At 46.4% G+C, this 27,929-nt stretch overlaps 1 protein-coding gene across 1 annotated transcript in view; it reads left to right on the top strand.

Moving 5' to 3' along the window:
• LOC147108065 (ephrin-A2-like) overlaps positions 1-27,929 on the top strand; it is a 375,672-nt gene that overhangs the window by 341,482 nt on the left and 6,261 nt on the right. The window contains exon 3 of the mRNA XM_086004515.1: positions 13,914-13,979. Coding sequence (XP_085860641.1) covers positions 13,914-13,979 — 66 coding nt within the window. The remainder of the gene's footprint in view (positions 1-13,913; positions 13,980-27,929) is intronic.

Genomic DNA, 27,929 nt, shown 5'->3' with positions numbered 1-27,929 from the left:
TGGCCGTCTTTCATGTGTGAGCTTAGCCAGTAAGTGTCGTCAAGCAAATTAATCACGGGGGACATCATAGCTGAGCCTGACCGGATGCTTACCTCATGCCCCCACACATACTTACACACATATACATAAATACATGACCCCACACATGCATATACATACACGCACGCACACATACATAATACATACACACATCCGTACGTACATACACACATGCATACACACATGCACATACACACGCATACATATACATATGCACACGCACTTACATACATGACCCCACACATACATACACACATATACATACATGCACGTGCACATACATAATACATACACACATCCGTACATACATACACACATGCATACACATACATATTTACACATGCATACACACATACATATATACACAAGCACATACATACATGCACATACATACACATGCGCATACACACTTACATACACATGCAACAACAACAGAAAATGATGGAAATACTCAGCAGGTCAGGCAGCATTTGTGGAGAGAGAAACAGAGTTAACGTTTCAGGTCAATGACCCTTCGTCAGAACTGGAAAAATTGGAGAAGTAACAGATACTTAAGCAAGTGCGGAGGCAGGGAAAGGGAGGAGGGGAAGAAAGAATGAAAGGGAAGGTCTGTGATAGGATGGAAGGCAGGAGAGATTAAGAGACAAAAGGGATGATGGTGCAAGGCGAAAGGAGATGGTAATGGGACAAGTTAAGAAACAAAAGATGACTCTAGATGAGGTGTAAATGGCGATGGCAGGATGATCGACAGCTGCCATGTGAGAGAAAAAAGAAAACATAGGGGCCGAGGTTACAGTCTGAAATTGTTGCACTCGATGTTGAGTCCAGAAAGTTATAAAGTGCCTAATCGAAAGATGAGGTGCTGTTCCTCATACACATGCTGACACACACACACACAACTAGAACGTTATTTTTTTTCCTTCTTTAGCCTAGGGGCACTGAGGCAAAACCTACTCCACTGTGGCACTGCAACCAAAATAACATAACTCAGCACAGACCAGGGAACGGACCTGCTCCATGTGGCTCAGTACCACACTGAGCAAGAGCTCTTGCCAATTAAGCCGTCGTAGGGGAACTTCGCTACATGTCCCACTTTAGCAAAAACAATAAGGGCAGTTCTCAAAGGGTTAAGGCACGAAGTGATGGGTTGAAAACATGACAATGATTTCATACCTATTGAAAGTAATCGGCTCCTAATAATCAATTACAATTTACACAGCACAATCCAGGCAGGCTGTCACCCGGTTTCAATACAGTCAATAGGACTTGGCGTGCAACATCTTTGCATTAGTCCTGAAGCATAACACATATCAAGTTTTACAAGGAGTCAACAGTTTGGTCTGGATCACTGGCCCAATAGTCAATTAGCAGATAGAAATGTCGACAGTCAATTATGTCTAGTAGTACTTTGTTGCATTAAAATTAATTGCTCTAAAGTTGCCAGATATACACTGTAGTATTGTATATTTTAGACCAGATGAACTAGATGGCATAAAGAACATTAAAAGTACTAATATTGCCTTGCTCAGTGAAAATGGCTGTATGGAGTCATTAGTTTTGATGTACGCCCTTTTGCACTGTAAACCCAGCTGTCACCTGGCAACCTCTTGTTTCTTTCTCGTGATTTATGGATCCTCAGGCTAGTTTTCTCTGAAGGCCACACACTCAATGAAATAGCTGCGGGACCTTTCTTAAATTTGCAACTGTTTATTAAATTAATGAAACCAGAAACTCTGTTTTGGTTTTCATCATGGAAATGTATTCATTCCACGCCCCCCCCCCCCCCCCATAAATTTAACACACTCCAACGGTCTGAAGCAAATCAGGACCCCCTCCCACCCCTCGCCTTAATCGCGGGGCCCCTTAAGGGGGACCAGTTACTGCCTGCTTCTTATTTCTGTCCCAGGCATAAAGTGGAGGGGTCCTAATCTTTCTGGAGACCGCAATTTTTGCCAAACATTGCGCACGGGGACTTGACAGAGCGTACGCACAAGAAGAGTAGGAACATTTTTAGGCTCAAGGGGGAGGCAGCTTGCATTGAAGGGGTTAATTCACTTCTGTCAAATACTCAACGCGATAGTCTGCACTGCTGCGAATATCACATTTCAAATGTGCTGAAAACACGCTGGCCAAGTGAAGTCCCTGTCACTAAAAAGACATTAAGTAAATGCAAATTTCTAGAACTATGAGCAATTTGACTTGAACTGTGCAAATAACTGTATGCCAAGCTCAACATGACATACTGCCTTGACTCATTCACCGTCAGAATGATCATGTGTAATTTATTAGCAGATAAGTTAGTGAGCCTTTGTAATCCTGTTTGCTGAGAGAATGAATGTTAATGCATGGTAATAGCCTGCTTTTCTAGAACAAGCTGCACTGCCACAGTTCAATAGCTATATCACAACCTATCTGCTAATGGTCATGATGTTCCAATATGTCTTCTGATGGGTTAGGCGGCTGCCGAGCTGATTAAAACCACTGCTCTGTGTTTTAATGGGCTGTCTATCCCCTCTTCCAGCTCAAAACACTGAGCTAGTTATTATTATAAGAATAATTAATCTACAAAGCAATATTCAAATTAAGTTTTAATCATCGAGTTTGCAAATTGAACCTGTTGGGAACGCGCTCCTATCCGGCAGAAACTATGAATCAGGGAACATCGGAGATGCCAATATTGGAAAGATGTTAGGCGTGAGATTTATGAGGAAAAGAGTGAGGAAGATAGTAAAAGCCATTTCGCCACAGGGACCAAGGTTTCTACTCTGCGTTATGTGTGACAGAATCTGTTTATAATGGATGGGTTTTGGCTTTGTGACCTCCAGTTTTAAATTTCTCCCCACGTTCTCCCAGCTGGCCACACAATCTTCTCCAGCCAATATCCTATCAACAACAACAACTTGCATTTATATAGCGCCATTAACATAGTAAAATGTCCCAAGGCGCTTCACAGGAGCGTCATCAGACAAAGTTTAACACTGAGCCACATAAGGAGATATTAGGGCAGGCTTGGTCAAAGAGGTAGGTTTTAAGGAAAGTCTTAAAGGAGGAAAGAGAGAGGTTTAGGGAGGGAATTCCAGAGCTTAGGGCCCAGGCAGCTGAAGGCACGGCCGCCAATGGTTGAGCGATTAAAATCAGGGATGCTCAAGAGGGCAGAATTAGTGTTACCCTTTTCTCTTCCAACTCCGGTCTAATTTGCATTCCCGCCCCTCCTCCGCCCCCCCCCCCCCCAACTTCCCTTTCAGCAACAGAGCGTTCACACTCCGGAACATTCTCCCTTAACTTCTCCGCCTCGCTGCCTCTCTCGTCTTTCAATTGTCTCCTCAGAACTAGCTCTTTTGACCGTGCCTTCGGTCATCGTTGCTCAGCTCCGTGAAGCATTTTTGCTATGCTAAAATTGCAATATAAATGCAGATTGTTGTTGCTGTTGTATACGATTTCATTGCACATAGTGTACAGAGGAAGTCGATATCCAACCAGCTGTGCTTATTTGCAAGAGTGAGAGTGCGTTCACCCAGTGGGACAACATTGATGGCCCTCATTGAACACCATGCCAGGACAGTGAGCTTCTTCACCTCTAACGATGCCAACACGATCATTCTGCAGGGACACAGTTGGAGCTGTAGCCTCCGGCAGGAATCCCAACAAACATATTTTGGGATCATTATCAATGACTATCCTGCAGGAGTGTAGTTGTAGCTTATGGGAATACTTCTAACAGGCCTTGTGACATGAGCACATAATCTAGGCCGACTCTCCAGTGCACTGCTGAGGGAGTGCTGCACTGTTGGAGGTGCCGTCTTTCAGATGAGACGTTAAACCGAGGACCCGACTGCCCTCTCAGGTGGATGTAAAAGATCCCGCGGCACTATTTTGAAAAAGAGCAGCGGCGTTCTCTCCGGTGGCCTGGCCAATATTTATCCCTCAACCAACATCACTAAAACAGATTATCAGGTCATTAACTCATTGCTGTTTGTGGGAGCTTGCTGTGCACAACTTGGCTGCCGCGTTTCCTACATTACAACAGTGATTACACTTCAAAGAGTATTTCATTGGGTGTAAAGTGCTTTGGGACATCCAGAGGTAATGAAAGGCGCTATATAAATGTAAACACTTTCTTTCTTTCGTTGAGGGAACATTCGATTTGTTGGGATGGGTCTCAACCTATGTTCATCGTGGTGGTTGTCTTTGACTGGAGTTTGGGGTTCAATCTAAAAAATATAAAAATGATGTATTTTTTTTGAAGGCTGAGATATGTCAAGGTAGCCGATATTTTTAAATGAAAATGAGTGAGCGTTGATGGGACTGGGCAAGTTCTGCCTGCATCTATTTATTCCAGTCTACACACACATCCCTTACAGCCAAGCCCCCTGATAGCTGTAGAAACAACAATTACACAAGAACTTACTCTGTGCTATTTACAATGTGGCACACTGCAACATGACAGAAAGCTGAAAGTCCACAAGCCTTTCACCCTATTGACTCCCTCAGAGAGCATACATAAACAAGGGGGTGGAAGACTCCTGGTTTTTACTGTTGGGCTTGTGCTTTCATTGTACTTTATCCGGACATCTTGATCTCTTGATACAGTACAGTAAGACTCTTCAGACTAATTACCAACCAGAAATTTCTCATCTGTGATTACTATTCTTGAAGGATGAGTTACAAGATCACAGTGACCGTTACCATAGGTAGAAAGGGGGATGAGGTCCTGCAACAAGAATTTAGGGAGCTAGGTAGCAGATTAAAAAGCAGGACCTCAAAGGTTGTAATCTCTGGATTACTCCCGGTAGCACGTGCTAGTGCGTATAGGAATAGGAGGATAGAGCAGATGAATGCGTGGCTAAAGAGTTGGTGCAGGAGGGAGGGCTTTAGTTTCCTGGATCACTGGGTCTGTTTCTGGGGAAGGTGGGGCCTGTACAAGTTGGACGGGTTGCACCTGAACCGGAATGGGACCAGCATCCTTGCGGGGAGGTTTGCTAGTGCTGTTGGGGGGCGGGGGGGGGGTTGAACTAACTTGGCAGGGGGATGGGATACGGAGTGGAGCTATAGTAGGGGGGGGTGATGCACAGCCAAATATAGAGGAAAAAACAAGTCAGTCTGGAAGGCAGAGCAAATATGTAATGACACAAGGAGTATGACAAGGCTGGATGGCATTTATTTTGATGCAAGGAGTCTTGCGAGTAAGGCAGATGAATTGAAGGTGTTGATGAACACATGAGAGTATGGTTGAGGGAGGGGCAGGACTGGCAGCTCAATATTCCGGGGTATAGAATCTTCAGGCGAGACAGAGGGGGGGGGGGGGTAAAAGAGGAGGGGGTGTCGCAATATTAATCAAGGAGTCAATCACTGCAGTAAGGAGGGATGATATCTTAGCAGGTTCCTCTAATGAGGCCATACGGGTAGAACTTAAAAACAAAAAGGGGGCAAGCACTTTGCTGGGAGTGCACTATAGGCCCCCAAACAATCAGGGGGAGATAGAGGAACAGATATGTAGGCAAATCTCAGAGAAGTGTAGAAATAATAGGATAATAATAGTACGGGATTTCAACTTCCCCAATATTAACTGGGATAGACAGAGTGTGAAAGGCTTAGCGGGTTAGGAATTCTTAAAGTGCATCCAGGAGAGCTTTTTGAGCCAGCATGTAGAAAGTCCTACAAGAGAGAGGGCGGTACTGGACCTAATTCTAGGGAATGTAGCCGGGCAAGTGTCAGTAGGAGAGCATTTTGGTGACAGTGACCATAATTCAGTGAGATTTAAGGTAGTCATGGAAAAGGACAAAGACGGACCGGAAATAAAGGTTCTAAATTGGGGGAAGGCCGATTTTAATATGATAAAGCAGGATCTGGCCAAAGTGGACTGGGATCAGCTACTTGTAGAAAAATCCACATCAGAGCAGTGGGAGTCATTCAGAAAGGAAATAGAGAGAGTACAACGCCAACATGTTCCCGTAAAGGTCAAGGGTGGGACCAACAAGTCCAGGGAACCCTAGATGTCAAGGGATATACAAGAATGGATTAGGAAAAAAAGGGAGGCTTTTGGCAGATACAAAGGACTAAAAACAGTGGAAGCCCTAGAGGAGTATAGAAAGTGCAGGTGGGTACCTAAAAAAAGAAATTAGGAAAGCGAAGAGGAGGCATGAAAAAACAGTGGCGGGCAAAATAAAGGAAAATCCCAAGGTGTTTTATAAGTATATTAAGGGCAAGAGGATAACCAGGGAAAGAGTAGGGCCCATTAGGGACCAAAGTGGCAACCTGTGTGTAGAGCCGGAAGATGTAGGTGAGGTTTTAAATGAATATTTTGTATCTGTGTTCACTATGGAGAAGGACAATGCAGACATAGAAATCAGGCAGGGGGATTGTGATATACTTGAACAAATTAGCATTGAGAGGGAGGAGGTACTAGCGGTTTTAGTGGGTTTAAAAGTGGATAAATCCCCAGGCCCAGACGAGATGTATCCCAGGCTGCTGTGTGAGGCAAGGGAGGAGATTGCAGGGGCTCTGACACAAATTTTCAGAACCTCTCTGGCCACAGGGGAGATGCCAGAGGACTGGAGGACAGCTAACGTAGTACCATTATTCAAGAAAGGTAGTAGGGATAAACCAGGGAATTACAGGCCAGTGAGCCTAACATCAGTGGTAGGGAAATTATTGGAAAAAATTCTGAGGGACAGAATTAGTCTCCACTTGGAGAGGCAAGGATTAATCAAGGATAGCATGGCTTTGTCAGGGGGAGATCATATCTAACCAATTTGATTGAATTTTTCGAGGGGGTGACTAGGTGTGTGGATGAAGGTAGTGCAGTTGATGTAGTCTACATGGACTTCAGTAAGGCTTTTGACAAACTCCCGCATGGGAGACTGGTCAGGAAGGTAAGAGCCCATGGGATCCAGGGCAATTTGGCACATTGGATCCAAAGTTGGCTTAGTGGCAGGAGGCAGAGGGTGATGGTCGAAGGTTGTTTTTGTGACTGGAAGCCTGTGTCCAGTGGTGTACCGCAGGGATCGGTGCTGGTGAAGCCTTGGCCAGTCGCTTGATGTTGACTCTGGGTGGCCTGAAATGAGAAGAACTCCACTGCTCAGCGCAAACATCCCTTGTCTCGGTGAGCATTAAAATGAAAGAGAGAAAAAAAAATCATGATGCAATTTGCAGAAAAGTTGTACATTTGGAAAAAGAAAGAAAGGCCCACATCAATGGAGCTGTTAATTACCAGGCATTAACGAGGCAAACAATTTGCTCAGCTGTAACTTAATATACAAAAATATGCAACAATCTGGTATAAAATATTCATTACCAGTAATAACGCTATTTAAATGTTTTATTGACACATGTTCCTGTGATATGTAATGAAGCAACAGTTGTCAGGGAAAGTGGATTTTATATGATTTTTTGTTAACTGCTATTTAATATCTAGTATGCATCAATATTTTTAATACAAATTTGATCCGGTGTTTGGAGGGGAATCCATCAATATTAAAAGGCAGCATGAATAAAACTGAACCTGTTGCTGTTCTACAGGGAACTCTTTTTTATCTGGCACCGACGTGACCAGCGTGGTGCCGGTTTATCAAAAAGTCCGGATTACAGAGAGGTATAGAGAGCTCCGTACACAGCAACAAATCCAGGCTTCCCTGTTGCTTAGCAACATGTGCAGGAACTCCGGTCACAGACCAAGCGTCCCTGTAAGTGCATGAACCCCAGTTACACAGCCACAGATCCAGGAACTGCCACTAATATGAAGTAAAACTTACCTGAACCTACTCCTGAATTTTGCCGGTTAACAGAGATTTCCGGTTATTTAGGTGCCGGTTAAAGAGAGTTTCTTGTATATAGATCATGAATTACGTAGAATTAACAGCACAGAAACAGGCCATTCGGCCCAGAAAGTCTGTGCCGGTGTTTATGCTCCACTCGAGCCTCCTCCCGCCTTACCTCGTCTCGCCCTATCACCATACCCTTCTATTCCTTTAGCCTCATGTGTTTATCTAGCTTCCCCTTAAATGTGTCTGTGCTATTTGCCTCAACCACTCCCCGTGGTAACGAGTTCCACATTCTCACCACTCTCCGAGTAAAGAAGTTTCTCCTGAATTCCTAATCGGATTTATTAGTGACTTATCTTATATTGATGGCCTCTCGTCGCCCTCTGGTCCGCTCTCTGTTCTGCACTGAGTTCAGCAGGGGTGGTCAAAGAGGCGCCACAACTGGTCTTTGTGGCCCGAGCTTAGGGAGAGGAAGCTCAGCCGTGGTTCCTGCTCCTGATGGATATCCGGTCAACCCGTGCTCAAAAAACGTGCGTGCTTTGACGTCAGGATGGGCTCAACTCTGATGCTCCCCGTGGTTAAATAGATTGCCGACGATAAGCCTCCAGCCTCCGACGTGAAGAATCACCATTTCGACGAGGTATCAAAGGGGCAGCCTGTGCCCGTGGAACTATGCCCTGAGAAGAGTTTGCATGCTCAAGAGAGCAAGGGAGAAAATAGTGAGGGACGGGTGAAATTATTTAAAGAAAATAGATAGACAGCATGTTGAAATGGCACGCGGAACCATCCCAGATCGCTTGTGGTCCAGATTATAGTTTCTTTAATTTAATTTGTATAATAATGAATAGTCAGTGACATGAATCTTGTCATTCATGTGGAAATGACTTATGAAATGATACTGGGCGGCCTGCTGGTGGCGCTGTCCAGGGAGAGTATAAATACTCGGGCATGGGCCCAGCTTGCTCAGGACATTCTTTAACAGGAACTAGTGAAGGACACAACTAGATCTCCATGTTGTGAAACAGTTGATTAAAGCCTTGTTTAATACTCAGACCAAGTGCCTAGTAGTTTTCTTACGTCAGTCAGCATGGATTTTAAAAAGGAAAATCTTGCTTGACCAACCTTATTGAATTTTTTGAAGAGGTAACAGAGAGAGTAGACAATGGTAATGCAGTAGATGTAATTTATCTAGATTTTCAAAAGGCCTTTGATAAGGTACCCCATAATAGACTGATGAACAAGGTCAGAGAATGAATGAGGAGTCGGGGGACAAGTAGCAGAATGGATTGCTCACTGGCTTCAGGACAGAAAGCAGAGAGTCAGAGTAAAGGGTAGCTATTCACAGTGGCAGAAGGTGGGTAGTGGTGTTCCACAAGGATCAGTGCTGGGACCACTGCTGTTCACAATTTACATTAACAATTTAGACTTTGGAATCAAAATAACAATTTCTAAATTTGCGGATGATACCAAATTGGGGGGATAGTCAATACTGAGGAGGACTGCAACAAATTACAGGAGGACATTAATAAACTTGCAGAATGGGCATATAATTGGCAAATGAAGTTCTACACAGATAAATGTGAGGTATTACATTTTGGTAGGAAGAATAGGGAGGTCACTTATCACTTGGAGGGTGCGAGTCTAGGTGGGGTAGAGGAACAAAGGGAGCTCGGAGTACAAATACACAAATCACTAAAAGTTGCGACACAGGTTAGCAAAGCCATAAAAAAGCAAACCAAGCACTAGGGTTTATTTCTAGAGAGGTAGACTTGAAAAGTAGGGAAGTTATGCTAACCCTGTATCGAACCTTGGTTAGACCACACTTAGAGTACTGCGTACAGTTCTGGTCGCCATATTATAAAAAGGATATAGAGGAACTGGAGAGGGTGCAGAGAAGATTTACAAGGATGATACCAGAAATGCGAGGGTATACATATCAGGAAAGGATGAACAGGCTGAGTCTCTTTCTAATAGAGGTCTTTAAAATTATGAAAGGTTTTGATAGAGTGGATACAGAGAAAATGTTTCCACTTGTGGGGAGGAGCAAAACTAGAGGCCATAAATATAAAATAGTCACCAAGAAATCCAATAGGGAATTCAGAAGAAACTTCTTTACCCAGAGAGTGCTGAGAATGTGGAACTCGTTACCACAGGGAGTGGTTGAAGCGAATAGTATAGATGCATTTAAGGGGAGACTAGACAAGCATATAAGGGAGAAGGGAATAGAGGGTTATACTGATAGATTTAGATGAGGAAAGACAGGAGGAGGCTCGAGTGGAGCATAAATGCCAGCATGGACTGGTTGGGCCGAATGGCCTGTTTCGGTGCCGTATATACTTTGTAATCCTGTGTAATTCAGATGGAGTCTCAATTCCGTAGTACCAGCGTCACCTCTCAGCAGTTTGAACTGTGTGTGCGCAAGGGCCAATTGTTTGGGTAACTGTTACTGTGTCATGAAAGCACGATTGCCTTGAAATTAGACTCTTCAAATATTAGCGCACAAACGCTCACCTAATTCTTCTTTAATTCCTTGCCTTGCTATTTTACTGGAGGCATTATCCTGCTTTATTTTAAAGAACCTAATTTCACGTCACAGATATGGACTTTGACCGACCTAATCTAACTCGCTCCTATATATAACACCACTGGGTGCCCCCATGTAATCGGGAGTCAAATGAGTTTGAACTGCCTCAGTTTAGATCGACACCATCTCTTTGAAAAGGTAATGATCTTTGACCTCCCCTGGTTGTCCATTCCGGTCAAAGGAGAAAACAAAATGGGCATCACGGATATATTGCGCTGGGAGCAGAGGGAGCTCCGACAAGTGACAGCGAAACAAGGCCGGATGTGGACTGGCCATTGTGTTGCTCACATCGAACATCCTCTGAGGGCCATGTACCTTTAAGACATTCGACCTCGTTCAGTAAGATGAACCTGAATTTCCATCCAGTTACATTGTACTGCTCTATCCCAGGGCCAGACAGAGCGACACTCTTATCTCTGGACAAAGACTGTGTCTATCAGATCTGCTTTTACAGACATCCCAGCTGACTACAAAGAAGCAAGAAGGACAAAAACTAAATTCATCTCGTCTCACTGGGTGAGCGCACCCTGGCCATGCTTTGTTCGTTTTCCTTTTTTTTTTCCCTGTTGAGGTCCAGTGCACACGGTTTAGCCAGAGATTGACATCTGGGCAAACTCCTTTTAGAATTTCGAAATGCTTTAACCCCTTTTCAGCCATACACGATGACACTGTGGTACTGTGAATGCAGCATGTCAAGTTTCATCTCAACGGTTACAAGGTCATTGTTACATGACCTTTATATGGGCTCCTGTTATCACTTAAAATCGCCGTCTAAAAATACAACCAGTTTCGCTTCCGTTCCTTCTCGTAAACTACCAACAACGCCCACAGTGTCGAGAGCAATGGATGGTGCTGCCCATTGCTAGCTTTACCGAGAGCATTGGCGATTAAACTCTAGCATTTCCCCCCTAAAACTCTGTACCTCCCCCTCTCCTCCTTTTAAGATGCTCCTTAAAACCCACCTCTTTCACCTGTTCTAATATCTCCTTATGTGAGTTGGTGTCGAATTTTGTTTGATAATCGCTCCTGTGAAGCGCCTTGGGGCGTTTCACTATGTTAAAGGCGCTGTATAAATGCACGTTGTTGTTGTTGTTTGAACTGTCGGGGCAGGATTGGCAAGGGTCACGCCGACAAAATTTGGTGAGAAATCTTACCAGTGAAAGTCAGCAAAGAAGTTAACACTTGCCTTTTAGATCTTGTGAACTTGAGTGGAATTCCAAGGGCAACACGGCTCACACTGTGGGAATGTCCAAGGAAAAGCTCTCCTGATGTGTGCAGTTTTGGTCGCCTTATCTGAGGAAGGATGTTCTTGCCATGGAGGGAGTGCAGCGAAGATTCACCAGGCTGATACCTGGGATGGCAGGAATGACGTATGAGGAGAGATTGGGTCGATTGGGTTTGTACTCGCTGGAGTTTAGAAGAATGAGAGGGGATCTCATTGAAACTTATAAAATTCTAACAGGACTAGACAGACTAGATGCAGGAAGGATGTTCCCAATGGCGGGGGAGTGCAGAACCAGGGGTCACAGTCTAAGGATAAGGGGTAAGCCATTTAGGACTGAGATGAGGAGGAATTTCTTCACCCAGAGAGTGGTGAACCTGTGGAATTCTCTACCACAGAAGGCAGTTGAGGCCAATTCATTAAATATATTCAAGAAGGAGTTGGATATATTTCTTAAGGCTAAAGGGATCAAGTGATATGGGGAGAAAACAGGGACAGGGTACTGAGTTTGGATGATCAGCCATGATCTCATTAAATGGCGGAACAGGCTCGAGGGGCCGAATGGCCTACTCCTGCTCCTATCTTCTATGTTTCCGATGGGGAACTGGGCAAAGTGTGGTATTGAATGATGGGGCGGGGTGGGGGGGGGAATTTTCGACTTCCACCTAAAACGGCCAGAAGTGGTCGCGGCTCCTGTTGCTAATCGCTATTCAGCCACTCAGTGCTGAATTGATCTCAAGGCACAAAAAGTGGCTTTAAATCCCTTAAGCTAGTGAGAGCAAGGAATTAGCCAGGGTTCTCGTTCCTCATCGCTATCCAGTCATCCTTACTGGAAAGTGTTTGCCAGTGGATGGTCAAGTAAGGATCAGACTGTGATGCCCCCCACGGAGGGCCAGCACTCACCGTCTGCATGCACTCAGGAAGAGTGGGCACTTAGACAAGGTACTTGGGGGTGGGGTTACCTGCATCCTGGAACGGCAGCATGACCTTCAGGAAAGGAGAAAATTGAGGAAAAAAATTGAAGACTGTTCCTTTATTTGAAGCTATTCCTGATTTAGGGAGAGGAATTATAAAACGGGTCATTTAGAACGTTGAATATTTAATAAATATAACCAATTACGCTTACGTCTCCACTCTTTAGTAGCACATATTTCAGTGGTTCTATTATTAAAGCAATTATTATGAAAAGAGATGTTCTGTTGAATGTCTCATCAAATTATATAAAATATTAAATGGTGTAGGTAAGGTAAATCCAGATTATTACTTCAAAGTAATACAAGAAAATAGGACCCGAGGACATACATGGAAATTAGTGTAAAGTAAATTTAGAATAGATATCAGGAAAAACTTCCTTACTCAAAGCCTGAGAAATGTTTAGAATGACCTATCATGTGAGGTGGTGGACGCAAAAACATTGGGGTTCTTCAAAATAAAAGTAGATGCCATGATGGGAAAGGCATGAACTTCAATTAAGTGACCTTTCTTCTAAAAAGGATTTAATTACATATAGCGCCTTATCGTGACTCTCAGAAACACCTTAAGCCACTTCACAAGCCATGGATGATCTGTGGAGTAAAAATGACTGTTGTTTTGTGGGCAGCCATTTTGTTAACAGCACGCTTCCACAAGCAGCCCTGCGATGAATGGCCAATTAACCAGTTTTTAGTCGTGGGATGGATGTTGGCCAGGACACCAGGAGAACTCTCTGCTTTTCATTAATAGTGCTATGGGGTCTATAATGAACAGTACTATGGGGTCTATAATGAATAGTGCTATGGGGTCTATACTGAATAATGCTATGGGGTCTATAATGAATAGTGCTATGGGGTCTATAATGAATAATGCTATGGGGTCTATAATGAATAGTGCTATGACTTTATAATGAGTAGTGCTATGGGGTCTATAATGAATAGTGCTATGGGGTCTATAATAAATAGTGCTATGGGGTCTATAATGAATAGTGCTATGGGGTCTATAATAAATAGTGCTATGGGGTCTATAATGAATAGTGCTATGGCTTTATAATGTCCACCAGAACAGCTGGATAAACCATGGTTTATCTCCAACAATGCAACAATTTCTCAGTACAGTACTACACTGAAGTGCTAATCTAAATTGAATGCTAAATTCCTGGAGTGGATCTTCAATCTACAACCAACCGAGTCAGAAATGAGAGTGCTACCAACTGAGCCAAACAGACACTTACAGTCTTGTGATCTTGCCAGAGCACGACTTTAAAAGCCAGGAAGCATTGTAACCTGACAAAGTTACGCGGAGCACTAACACTGTCTCATTGTGTTTTTTCCAGCATCACCTCACCCTAATATTGTTGGGAAGCCCTGCTTAAAGTTAAAAGTATATGTCCGGCCTACAAGTAAGTCACGTGTGCTTGAGTGTGTTTTTTTTCCTAAAATCTGTAGTTGACGTGTGTTCCTTTAAGACTGCATGCTTGCTGTTACTAAATCAATGAGTTGGAACAGTAGTGTGAGACTAAAATAATGGCTGTGTTTCTAACTTCTTCTTCCCTCACTGTTCTACTGCCATTTTCTTCCACTTTATTTCATCTTCGCTGATACGCCTCGATTTTAAAGCTGCACTAACCAATGAGCCGAGGGCATTTTTGTCGCCCTTTTCAAGGTGTCCGTTTTTTAAAATGGTTCTTTGGGCGGGGTAAACGGGGAGATTCAAATGGGATGGACACATGAACCCTCAGCAAAATGGAGGACCTAAATGATTCAGTTGACTGCTTTTAGGGGATTGGTTGAGCAAATAACTTGAGGTAAGTAAATCTTTGAAATTCGGCCTTGGACTAGTAGTGCAGCTTTAACTTTGAGGCATTATATCAGTTTCCAAAAGGACGGGTTGGAGAATGGCGTCAACCACGTAGGGATGAGCATGATTCCGATCGGAAAACTGATCCTGAGTCAGTTTGACCGCACAGAGTCAGAATGCAGTTTTCACTTCAGAAATCTTCACTCTGGCCCTTTTTTAAGACTAAAACTTAACAAATTAAAAATAAGGGGGAAAAAAGCTCGGTCGAGTTAACTACAATTTGGGAAGTCTTAATGGACCTTCGGCATGTCATCAAGGGAAAGATTAGGGGGCTGTTTTAGGCAAAGCTTGGCCGAGAAAACCAATTGATGGCAAAATCCATTGTGGGGTGAGCGGGATTTTAGGAGCCCTCAGTAGAGCTGTTTGAGAAAGCCAAAGAGTTGGTTGAAGAGACTCAAGTCAAGGAAACCGTCATTGCGAAGATCTAATTGGATGGTTGTTGGGACTAGACACTGGACAATAGACGCTGAACTGAAGGTAGGTAGTAACCTGAACTCATCTAATGTGGAATGGGGAAGGGAGAGTATTAAACTCAAAATGGAGGCCAGCAGGTTTTGTATATTGCTTTAAGGTTAAATTCAGGGATTAGAACTTGCAATAGTATTAACAAAGGGGAAGGTCTAGTGCCAGGAGGACGGGTATGGCTTAAGACCCAGTTCCAGGGCAGGGCTATAGTCTAAGACCCAGTTCCAGGGCAGGGCGCTAGTTTAAGACCCAGTTCCAGGGCAGGGCTATAGTCTAAGACCCAGTTCCAGGGCAGGGCCATAGTCTAAGACCCAGTTCCAGGGCAGGGCTATACTTTAAGACCCAGTTCCAGGGCAGGGCTATACTTTAAGACCCAGTTCCAGGGCAGGGCTATACTTTAAGACCCAGTTCCAGGACAGGGCTATACTTTAAGACCCAGTTCCAGTGGCAGGGCTATAGCCTAAGACCCAGTTCCAGGGCAGGGCCATAGTCTAAGACCCATTTCCAGGGCAGGGCTATAGTCTAAGACCCAGTTCCAGGGCAGGGCTATAGTCTAAGACCCAGTTCCAGGGAGGTCTTAGCTTCAGGCCCAGTTACAGGGTGTGGTATATAGTTTAAGGTACAGTTCTGGGCAAAGCGATATTGTTTAAGCCCCAGGGTATAGCTTAAGGCCGAGTTTAATGGGTTTAGGACCGCAGCACTAAACCAAAGCAAAATCGCTCATCCCTAGAACCTTATTTTTGAAAAAAGGTCATCTAGTCAATAATTAATTCCACCATTACACTGGCAACGTTTAATACTTTTTCCCTTAACCTCTTTAACTTCTTTGTTGAAGGCTATAGTTTTCTTCAAAAAGGGGGACTTTAAAACAGGATCCCTTTCTGTTGCTCACTAAACCTACGCTTTGAAAATCACCCTCACACTGACACATAGCTACTGTTTTCTATTTCTGTCGTAGACAGTTGTATGGAAGCAGTAGGGGTGAATGAAGGTGATTTCGATGTAAACAACAGTTCAGTTGAAGCTTCAGGTCAGTAATATCACAGTGCCTCACCTTTCTGTCACCTCTTTGTCTTTTTTCCATACCTCTCCCTGGTCCGTTTCTTAGCAAGTTACACCCAGGGTTATTGCATATCTTAAGTGTTGCCGTAACACCCATGCTTAAAAGTTCGGAAGGGGTGTTAAAATCTGGGATATAAATTATGGAATGGGAAAACAAACTTGGGGTGGAGGGAGGGGAAGGAAAGGAGACAAAAAACTATTCATAATATATATTATTTGATCAGAACAAATTATGGGGCCATTACTTCCTAGATCTCCTTTAAGACCTAAAAAAATATATAGTAATAATCCTGGTTGTACTTGCAACAATCTTATAATCTTTTACTGTTTCTCTAACCAACCATTTCTAATAGTGGAATACAATAAGGCTTGGCTGCCAAGTGTATCTGTTGTATTCTGCGATTATTATGAGGCTTGGCTGTTAGTAGAGTTTCAAGATTTTTTAAATACCGAATCATTATTACTTTATTTCAGAATTTATTTCTGATTTTTTTATATATCAGCCAACATCAGATCCACTGACATGACATTTGTCTTGTGCAACTAAATATTCTAAATCAAGCAAGAAACCTTGGCCTTGAAATTATGTGAGCATCAGTGTACGCTGTCCTTCTTGTCCCTTATTTGAATGGAGGTGGTAACCTTTTACAATAGATGGGTCAGGAGAATGGGCAGAGGAATTGCAAACCAAACATTAATAATCGCAGAGCGTAGCTTCAAGGCCAGGGGCAAATCCTTTGGGAGTGTGAGGACCATCTAACCCTCGATCAGACTCTATGGGAGTGTGAGGACCCTCTAACCCTCAAAGAGACTCTATGGGACTGTGAGGACCCTCTAACCCTCGATCAGACTCTATGGGACTGTGAGGACCCTCTAACCCTCAAAGAGACTCTATGGGACTGTGAGGACCCTCTAACCCTCGATCAGACTCTATGGGACTGTGAGGACCCTCTAACCCTCGATCAGACTCTATGGGACTGTGAGAACCCTCTAACCCTCGATCAGACTCTATGGGACTGTGAGGACCCTCTAACCCTCGATCAGACTCTATGGGACTGTGAGGACCCTCTAACCCTCGATCAGACTCTATGGGACTGTGAGTACCCTCTAACCCTCGATCAGACTCTATGGGACTGTGAGGACCCTCTAACCCTCGATCAGACTCTATGAGACTGTGAGGACCCTCTAACCCTCGATCAGACTCTATGGGACTGTGAGGACCCTCTAACCCTCGATCAGACTCTATGGGAGTGTGAGGACCATCTAACCCTCGATCAGACTCTATGGGACTGTGAGGACCATCTAACCCTCGATCAGACTCTATGGGAGTGTGAGGACCCTCTAACCCTCGAACAGACGCTATGGGAGTGTGAGGACCCTCTAACTCTCGATCAGACGCTATGGGAGTGTGAGGACCCTCTAACCCTCGATCAGACTCTATGGGACTGTGAGGACCATCTAACCCTCGATCAGACTCTATGGGAGTGTGAGGACCCTCTAACCCTTGATCAGACTCTATGGGACTGTGAGGACCCTCTAACTCTCGATCAGACGCTATGGGAGTGTGAGGACCCTCTAACCCTCGATCAGACACTATGGGACTGTGAGGACCATCTAACCCTCGATCAGACACTATGGGAGTGTGAGGACCCTCTAACCCTCGATCAGACACTATGGGAGTGTGAGGACCCTCTAACCCTCGATCAGACTCTATGGGACTGTGAGGACCCTCTAACCCTCGATCAGACTCTGTGGGACTGTGAGGACCTTCTAACCCTCGATCAGACTCTATGGGACTGTGAGAACCCTCTAACCCTCGATCAGACTCTATGGGACTGTGAGGACCCTCTAACCCTCGATCAGACTCTATGGGACTGTGAGAACCCTCTAACCCTCGATCAGACTCTATGGGACTGTGAGGACCCTCTAACCCTCAAAGAGACTCTATGGGAGTGTGAGGACCTTCTAACCCTCGATCAGACTCGATGGGAGTGTGAGGACCCTCTAACCCTCGATCAGACTCTATGGGAGTGTGAGGACCCTCTAACCCTCAAAGAGACTCTGTGGGACTGTGAGGACCCTCTAACCCTCGATCAGACACTATGGGACTGTGAGGACCCTCTAACCCTCGATCAGCCTCTATGGGACTGTGAGGACCCTCTAACCCTCGATCAGACGCTATGGGAGTGTGAGGACCCTCTAACCCTCAATCAGACTCTATGGGACTGTGAAGACCCTCTAGCCCTCGATCAGACTCTATGGGAGTGTGAGGACCCTCTAACCCTCGATCAGATTCTATGGGACTGTGAGGACCCTCTAACCCTCAATCAGACTCTATGGGACTGTGAGGACCCTCTAACCCTCGATCAGACTCTATGGGAGTGTGCGGACCCTCTAACCCTCGATCAGACTATGGGACTGTGAGGACCCTCTAACCCTCGATCAGACTCTATGGGAGTGTGAGGACCCTCTAACCCTCGATCAGACTCTATGCGAGTGTGAGGACCCTCTAACCCTCGATCAGACTCTATGGGACTGTGAGGACCCTCTAACCCTCGATCAGACTCTATGGGAGTGTGAGGACCCTCTAACCCTCGATCAGACTCTATGGGACTGTGAGGACCCTCTAACTCTCGATCAGATGCTATGGGAGTGTGAGGACCCTCTAACCCTCGATCAGACACTATGGGACTGTGAGGACCATCTAACCCTCGATCAGACACTATGGGAGTGTGAGGACCCTCTAACCCTCGATCAGACACTATGGGAGTGTGAGGACCCTCTAACCCTCGATCAGACTCTATGGGACTGTGAGGACCCTCTAACCCTCGATCAGACTCTATGCGACTGTGAGGACCCTCTCACCCTCGATCAGACTCTGTGGGACTGTGAGAACCCTCTAACCCTCGATCAGACTCTATGGGACTGTGAGGACCCTCTAACCCTCAAAGAGACTCTATGGGAGTGTGAGGACCTTCTAACCCTCGATCAGACTCTATGGGAGTGTGAGGACCCTCTAACCCTCGATCAGACGCTATGGGAGTGTGAGGACCCTCTAACCCTCAATCAGACTCTATGGGACTGTGAGGACCCTCTAGCCCTCGATCAGACTCTATGGGAGTGTGAGGACCCTCTAACCCTCGATCAGATTCTGTGGGACTGTGAGGACCCTCTAACCCTCAATCAGACTCTATGGGACTGTGAGGACCCTCTAACCCTCGATCAGACTCTATGGGAGTGTGCGGACCCTCTAACCCTCGATCAGACTCTATGGGACTGTGAGGACCCTCTAACCCTCGATCAGACTCCATGGGAGTGTGAGGACCCTCTAACCCTCGATCAGACTCTATGGGAGTGTGCGGACCCTCTAACCCTCGATCAGACTCTATGGGACTGTGAGGACCCTCTAACCCTCGATCAGACTCTATGGGACTGTGAGGACCCTCTAACCCTCGATCAGACTATGGGACTGTGAGGACCCTCTAACCCTCGATCAGACTCTATGGGAGTGTGAGGACCCTCTAACCCTCGATCAGACTCTATGCGAGTGTGAGGACCCTCTAACCCTCAAAGAGACTCTATGGGACTGTGAGGACCCTCTAACCCTCGATCAGACTCTATGGGAGTGTGAGGACCCTCTAACCCTCGATCAGACTCTATGGGACTGTGAGGACCCTCTAACCCTCGATCAGACTCTATGGGACTGTGAGGACCCTCTAACCCGCGATCAGACTCTATGGGACTGTGAGGACCCTCTAACCCTCGATCAGACTCGATGGGACTGTGAGGACCCTCTAACCCTCGATCAGACTCTATGGGACTGTGAGGACCCTCTAACCCTCGATCAGACTCTATGGGACTGTGAGGACCCTCTAACTCTCGATCAGACTCTATGGGAGTGTGAGGACCCTCTAACCCTCGATCAGACTCTATGGGAGTGTAAGGACCCTCGATCAGACTCTATGGGACTGTGAGGACCCTCGATCAGACTCTATGGGACTGTGAGGACCCTCTAACACTCGATCAGACTCTATGAGAGTGTGAGGACCCTCTAACCCTCGATCAGACTCTATGAGACTGTGAGGACCCTCTATCCCTCGATCAGACTCTATGGGACTGTGAGGACCCTCTAACCCTCAAAGAGACTATGGGAGTGTGAGGACCCTCTAACCCTCGATCAGACTCTATGGGACTGTGAGGACCCTCTAACCCTCGATCAGACTCTATGGGACTGTGAGGACCCTCTAACCTTCGATCAGACTCTATGGGACTGTGAGGACCCGCTAACCCTTGATCAGACTCTATGGAAGTGTGTGAGGGTCCTCTAACCCTCAATGAGGCTGTATAGTTTCGAGCTGTAATGTACGACTTGCAGCGTGTGTCTGTTTAATATTAAAAGTGAAGTTGTGACTTCTATTGGCGTAGCAGTAAATTGAAAGGGGTGGGGGAGGAGAAAATTGGTTTATAAAAGAATATTATCAGAGCATCAATTGAAAGACAAAACCACTGTCTGCGCCACTGACGATCAGAGGGAGCTGCTTGCTCCCTGCAGATTATACCCTGCTCCCACAGGCCGCATTACTTAGGCACGTTAGAGGTGATTCCACAGGGACCATCTCAGGAGATCCCAGGTCACAGGCCCGCAGTTTCCTTAGACTGCTAACAGTGGAGCGCTTCGATGAGCAGAACCATTCTTCCACTTGAGGTCTTCAAGAGAGATACAGTAGCGCCAGAGTAGGCCAGAGCATTTTTCCTTTGAGGACCACTCGGTTCACAGGTCACTAAGCCCCACAGACCACATATAAAGTTTCAATTAATGTTTCCATGAATTCGCATCTGTCTGCGGCATGTGAGATGAACGGCTCTTGGTGTTCACATCTAGAGGGGTGTTAAAATCGCGCCCGGACTCCCGTTTCCGAGGCCAGGACAGTTTTGCCGCCCGTGTCGGCCTGCACGCCAGCCAGATTTCCCGACCCCCCCCAGGTCTTAGGGTTTGCCCACCAATAAGTGAGCAGCCTGGCAATGAGGCCTTTCCGCACCTCCGGGCCTGTGAGTTTGAACCAGGAGGAATATAAGTGCAGATAGAAACTGAGCTGTGAGGGCTTTGTGGACTGAACAGTCAGGTCTCAGGGCTGAGTGTGGGCCTGTGGCCTGCAGTTTGGGCACCTCCGCATTTAAGAAAGGAGGAAAGAGCTCGGTGTCAAAATCTGTTTGATAACGCTCCTGTGAAGCAACTTGGGAGGTTTTGCTGCATTAAAGGCGCTATATAAATGCAAGTTGTTGTTGTTAACAGTGGACGATTTTACTATACATTACTTATGCATCTTTAACTGGAGGACTAAACCTCTCTGCATAACAACTTCCAGTAACACACAACTGTCAGTGCCAGCACCATTATAGAGAGGGTCCGCTGTGTATCAGTGAAAGGGTTGTGATCTGTAGTTAATAAATGCCTCAGATACTCTTCAGCTGATAAGAGATTAAGGGCTAAAAATTGAATAGCGCCCGCGCTACCTTCGCCAGGGCACTACTTTTAGCGCCCCGGAAAAATTAGTGCCCCCCGCACCGGAAATTGAGTGGTTGCGCCCCAAGAGGGAAGTGGGGTGACATGAATCAACAGAGCAGCCTGCGGGTGGCGCTGTCCAGGGAGAGTATAAATACTCGGGTATGGGCCCAGCTTGCGCAGGACATTCTTAACAGGAACTAGTGAAGGACACAACTAGACCTCCATGTTGTAAAACAGTTGATTAAAGCTTTGTTTAACGCTTAGAACAAGTGCCTAGTAGTTTTCTTACGTCATGGGGCACTACTGGAAGCGCCCCGCATCCCTCTTGAGGCGCTGCGAGTCAATATCGCGGCGCTACGTGCTGCAGCGCCATGTCGCACCGCGGTATTGCAGGCCTTCCTCCCCTTCTTAAAGGGGAGGGGCCTTGCGCAGCGCGACCCAGGGCCCCTGGGGATCGGGAGTGCCGGCAAAAGAGCCCGGCACTCGAGAGAAATGCCGAACTCTTGGAGCTAGCCAGCACTCCGGGGGCAGGGGGGCGTTTCAGGAGGCCGGGAACGGGAGCACAGGCAGCAACAAAAAAGCCCGCCCCGCATTTCACCGATAAATAGCGCCTCCCTGGCCGCAGATACGCCCCCCTCTGACCCCGTCGGACAGAGCATCCGGCGGTAAGTCAGGGGGCGCTCCCGAAGATCACGAGCAGGGCGCTGCGCATGGTGATGATGTCATCGCCGCGAGCAGGGCGCTGCGCATTGTGATGATGTCATCGCCGGCGGCGCAGCGCCGTGGGGTGCTACCGGTTAGCGCCGCCGCTACCCCCTGCTGAATTTCGCGGGAGGCGTGGGCGGCGCCGCGCCCGGGCGCTAGTTGCTTTGCGCCCCGTTAGCGCCCTCTTAGGGAGGCGCAAAGCAACCCAATTTTTTCCCCCTAACTATAGTGTCTAATCTAACATCCCTGTAAAATGTGTAACTGCACCCTATGAAAGGTATGGGCTGCAGAAATATTGAATTCTGTTGGATCCTGATGACCTGGGGCAGTGATGCACCTTGGGGCTCATTCTGACTTTGTGCGATAGTGGTAGCGAATCGGTGGTCCGTCATACATCTCTCCCGGTTTTCTTTCATTCCCATTGAAGTCAGGGAGAGGAGAAAGCGTCCGCTGACTCGCTATCACCCGTTGTACACTATCGCACAAAGTCAAAACCAACCCCGCTGTGTGCAAGACCTGGCTTGGTAGCAAAGTAACAAGGGGAAAACTGGCCAATGTTGGAACTCTGACATGTAAACAGTAAATGCTGGGAATACACAGCAGGAGTGTCAGGGTCTGTAAGACATTTTCCGGTGCCCGTTTATCTTCCGGTACTCGGTTCCGACGAAGGACACACGCCAGAAACATCACTCCCACGTACTTCTCTCTTCACGGGCCCTGACTCTCCTGCTGTGTATTTCCAACATTTTTTTTGTTCTTAATAATTCCTGGCATTCTGCTGCAGACAAAGTTTATTAAAACGGGGGAAGGAAAGGAAGCTTTAATTCAATACCATGGGATACTGGAGGGGAAGAACATTCTGTTCCTGCAACCCGCTTTAAAATTGAACCATTTACAGGAAACTCTTTTTTATCCGGGACCGGCGTGGTGCCGGTTTATCAAAAAGGTCCGGATTACAGAGAGGTATAGTTTAAAAGGTACGAGAGCTCCGTACACAGCAACAAATGCAGGCTTCCCTGTTGCTTAGCAACAGCTGCAGGAACCCCGGCCGCAGACCAAGCGTCCCTGTTGCTTAGCAACAAGTGCAGAAACCCGATTACACAGCCACAGCTCCAGGAACGGCCACTAATATGAAGTAAAACTTACCTGAACCTACTCCTGAATTTTGCCGGTTAACAGAGATTTCCGGTGCCGGTAAATCGAGAGTTTCCTGTAGCTTACATTGCCTCTCCTCATTCTTCCTCCCCAAAAAATGCATCACTTCACACATCCCTGCATTAAATTTCGCCGGCTCCAAGTTTTCAGTAGAAGTGCGTCAGTGTCCATCATAAATCAGACGTCACACTTCAAGTGTAAAAAATATTCTTTAAAAAAAGAGAAAGAAAGCCAGTCATTTGTGGCTGTTTTTTTTCTGACCTTGACAGCCTGGCTTCTGCCCGAGGCCAGAAATTTACGATTATTGCCGAGGTCGAATTGGCCTCGCGGGTTTACAAGCGAGTGCTGTACCCCGAGTTAGAGCCCCTTCCCTACAAGGAATCCTTCAGCGGTGGCCTTCGAGGGACAGCCCATCTTAAAGGCAGCTCCACTTTAGCTGAGAGAGAGAGAGAGAGAAAAAATCACAGCCCTAGGCTAATGAGCAACGCCACGGGGAGACACCCGAGGGCATCTCACTTTTTAAAAACCACAATTTTTTTTTTTTAAACGCTGGCATTTCTGTCGTCTGTGGTCCGGCTCTTATCACGCTGAGAAAACCATCTGACAGCCAGCCGGTTCAAGAAGCTCGATCGCCGGAATTACGCGACGCTCGGCACGAAAGCTAAATTGAATCAAAAGATGGCAAATTTGCAACGACTTCATAATCCGCACTTCCTTTTGACACTCGGGAGTCGGCCAACCCCGGGACTCGAGAGTTGGAGACTGGCAGAGCCGCTGCCTCCCATGAACCCCTGCATCCAAGCTCACAATGGCCTCTGACCTCACAAAAGTGTCAAGTGTCACCAAGAAAATTGGGATTCAAAAAAATTAATTGAAACAGATTTGGGACTTATTTTAAACCGTCAAAGTTTGGGATAAAACCATTTTTTATATCATTCTAAATATTTTTAATGTGTACCATACTGTAATTGTTAAATTGCATGGTGCCTAATCTCTCATTATACATTGAAAAGCGCTCTAGGAATCTTGCTTAACGATGCCTTATGAACTGAGGAAGCTGACACTAATTTGCTCACTAGTTAAATGCTCGCAGAGAGTTATCAATAACTAGTGACGTTTTTAATAACATTTAACTTTTACTGGATAATGAGATGAAGGTGAATGATTGAATGGGTGCTTCACTGGAAACGGGGAACAGAGAGCTTATTAAAGCAGGAGTCAAAAGACTGATTCTTTAATCAGCTCAACCACCCTCCAGCCCTGTTCCGTACTGGAGAATGTTCAATTGCACACTACGGCCATTAGTAGATGGCTAAGACTACAGCTCAGATTTTCTGTTCAACTCACGCCGTTTCCTGGGCATAACCTGAGTGTAGAATGCTGGGAGATTCTTTGGGAGCTGTTTGCGCCGGCTCTCCACTCACTCCTGCTACTTCCAGCTGGAGCGACAACAGGCATATAATACACCTGGCCAAATATGGGTGCGTGTATTACAATTAAAATACAAGTGACGAGAATGTGTCACATGACGTTACTCATACCTTAGTAACACTGAGCTGAGTGTATTACAATTAGACACAAGTGACAAGAATGTGTCACACGACGTTACTCCTACCTTAGTAACACTGAGCCGAGTGTATTACAATTAGACACAAGTGACGAGAATGTGTCACATGACGTTACTCCTACCTTAGTAACACTGAGCCGAGTGTATTACAATAAGACACAAGTGATGAGAATGCATCACATGATGTTACTCCTACCTTAGTAAAACTGAGCCAAGTGTATTACAATTAAAATACAAGTGATGAGAACACGTCACACATTACTGCTACCATAGTAACACTGAACCGAGTGTATTACAATTAGACACAAGTGACGAGAATGTGTCACACGATGTTACTCCTACCTTAGTAACACTGAGCCGAGTGCATTACAATTAGACACAAGTGACGAGAATGTGTCACACGACGTTACTCCTACCTTAGCAACACTAAACCAAAGCAAATCCCTTTGTATCCCTAGATTACATCTGCCGTTGCTACGGGGGGTTTATATTTTAAAAGCCCTGACAGGAGTTCACTCAATTGCGGACAATTGATTCCACTCCCCAGCCCCATAACCTTGAAACCATTAAAAAAAAACCCTCTTCAGCCACTCTCTATTGTAGCAGGTCTCAGCCAGAGACAGAGTGCATACTCGTGGCAGGCGCACTTACGCCAGCCTTACGACTGAGCGGACTATCTCGGCCGACATCTCTTTGCAATACTGCAAAGGGGAATTTGTCGGCACTGCTAATGCAAGAGCATGCTCACACAGTAAGGGCCCCGTCCAATATCCTTTTCCTCCACGTGGGGTGGGACCCATTCTGAAGATGTACAGCTCAGCTGAGATTGGGAACTTGCTGTATCCACTCTCCCATACTTGCCACAGGAGCCAGAATAACCGGAGGGCGGGTGGGGGGGATTTATTCGTGCCTGAATGGATAGACCTGGGGCCTCGCTATCATCGAACTGGTGAGCTGCGGACACCTTCTGGGTGTCGCCAGGCCGCTCGCCGGAGAAGAAGCCCCGAAGGTCAGACCGCTGCATTGCCGGCAGTGGCCTTTGGGTAAGTCGTTTAAAAGGGACCGAGAGGGTCAGGAGAGGGGACGGCCCTGAAGGAGCGCTATTGGAAGCGGGTGTGGGATCGGGAGAGAGGGTAACATTGGCCGCAATCGGGAGAGGGAGGGGGCTCGAGGTTGCGAGGGAAGCGAGCTGTAGCCGTCGGCAACCTGCGGTTTTAATGTGGAGTCGGGAGGAGCACCTCTTTTTGGTGGAAGCCTGCAGTTGTCCTTTTAAGGGACTGCCTGACGTAATAAAACTCACTACACACTTGGTTTGAGTATAAAGCAAGGCTTTAATCAACTTGTTTCAGAACATGGAGGTCTAGTTGTACTTCACTAGTTCCTTGTCTTACAAAATGTCCCTGGCAAGCTGGGGCCCACGCCCGAGTATTTATACTCCTTGGACGGCGCCACCAGCTGGCCGTCCAGCGTTATTTCATAAGTAGTTTCTTGATGATGAGATTTATAACACTGCCTGTTAAGCCGGACGTCGACCTGGTTTGCCCGAATGCAGGATACACCAATATTACGGAGAAGGGGCCTCCAACAGGTTTTAGGGTCCTTGTTTGCAAATGCAAGACTCCCACTGTCCCGTATGAGGGGGTGGGGCCACCAGAAAACCCACTGGACATTAAGCCAGGAAGTTCCCGTCTCCGCTCACTGTCCGGAGCGGGCTTTGAACCTGGCACCTTCTGACTCAGAGGCGGGAATGCTACCACTGAGCCAAGGGGCTCAACTCCGCATGACGTTGGCTGATGAGAGGTTGCAGGGCAGTCAGTCGGGAATCTTAGAGATCTTTCTTCAAAGTCCCCCTAATACACAAGAAAGCTGACCTGCTTATTCCCAGTGCTCATTCCTACTGCTGTGATGGGTGACATCATCATTCCCACAAGCGCGCTTAAACTCACTGTCGGGGCTCCGTTGGGATTCAGTTCCTCGGAATGCCCCTTCCTCACGTGCACTTTTATCCGGGAGACTTCAGAGACTCAGTAGAATAAAGAAAACAGAATGAGCCTATTAGCCACTGTCAGCCCCGTTATTTCAAATCCCACTGTTTCCATTTCACATCGCAGTCACCGGGGACAAGAAGTCTTTTTTTTTCAAATGCCAAATATCAAACGTGCAGTTTTTCCTTTTAGTTGAAACATAGCTCACAGTGCAAGGCAGCTTATCCATTAAAGAAGTTGAGGTTAAGTCTCATAGAGTTTTTGCAGCGAGGAAGAGGCCATTCAGCCCATCGCGCCAGTGCCAGCTCTCTGAGCGGGCTATCCCCATAGTCCCATTCCCCTGCCCTTTCCCCATCCCGTCCATTGCCCAGTGCGGGCTCTCTGATTGAGTTCTCCCCTTAATCCCATTCCTCTGGCCTTTTTGAATTTTTATTTTTCAAATATTCCTTTATAAAAGCTACCATGGATTCTGCTTCCTCCACAGTTTCTGGTAGAACGTTCCATGTCCTAACAACCTTCTGTGTAAAAAAAAAATTCTCCTAACCTCTTTGTTTGCTTTTTTGGTAATGGTCTTAAATCGATGTCCTCCAGTTACCAACTCACCAGCCAATGGAAATAGTTTTTCCTGATTTACTTTATAAGCCCCTCTATCAGATCGCCTCTCAACCTTCTTTGCGCTTTTCAAAAAAGCCCCAGTTTCTCCCAACTCTCCTCATACCTCAATGCCAGGGATTATCTTGGCGAATCTATTCTGCACCCTCTCCACGGCCTTCGTAGGGTAAGGAACCTGCCCACCGGTAGCACGTCTGAGTGGCCATTCTTCATTTGTGAGCCTAGACAGTGAGTGTTGGCTTCTCAGCTGTGGGGGGCATCATGCTTGAGCCCCATCCCGCCCTCAGTCGGTGTCCTACTTTACAGCAGGAGTCACTGGATAGTGTTGACGAGCTTGAACCCGGGCTGATTTCCCCCTCCCCCCTTACTGGATTCTTCTGATTCAATTTCTGATAAAACAGAAAACTAACGCCCCAATGGGCAGGATGGACAAGC

This window comes from Somniosus microcephalus, chromosome 13 (assembly GCF_052327205.1).
Source record: "Somniosus microcephalus isolate GS21.2 chromosome 13, FLI_Smic_1.0, whole genome shotgun sequence".
NCBI lineage: Eukaryota > Metazoa > Chordata > Chondrichthyes > Squaliformes > Somniosidae > Somniosus > Somniosus microcephalus.
The sequence above is the reverse complement of the archived record's forward strand: the minus strand, read 5'-3'. Positions and strand labels throughout refer to the sequence as shown.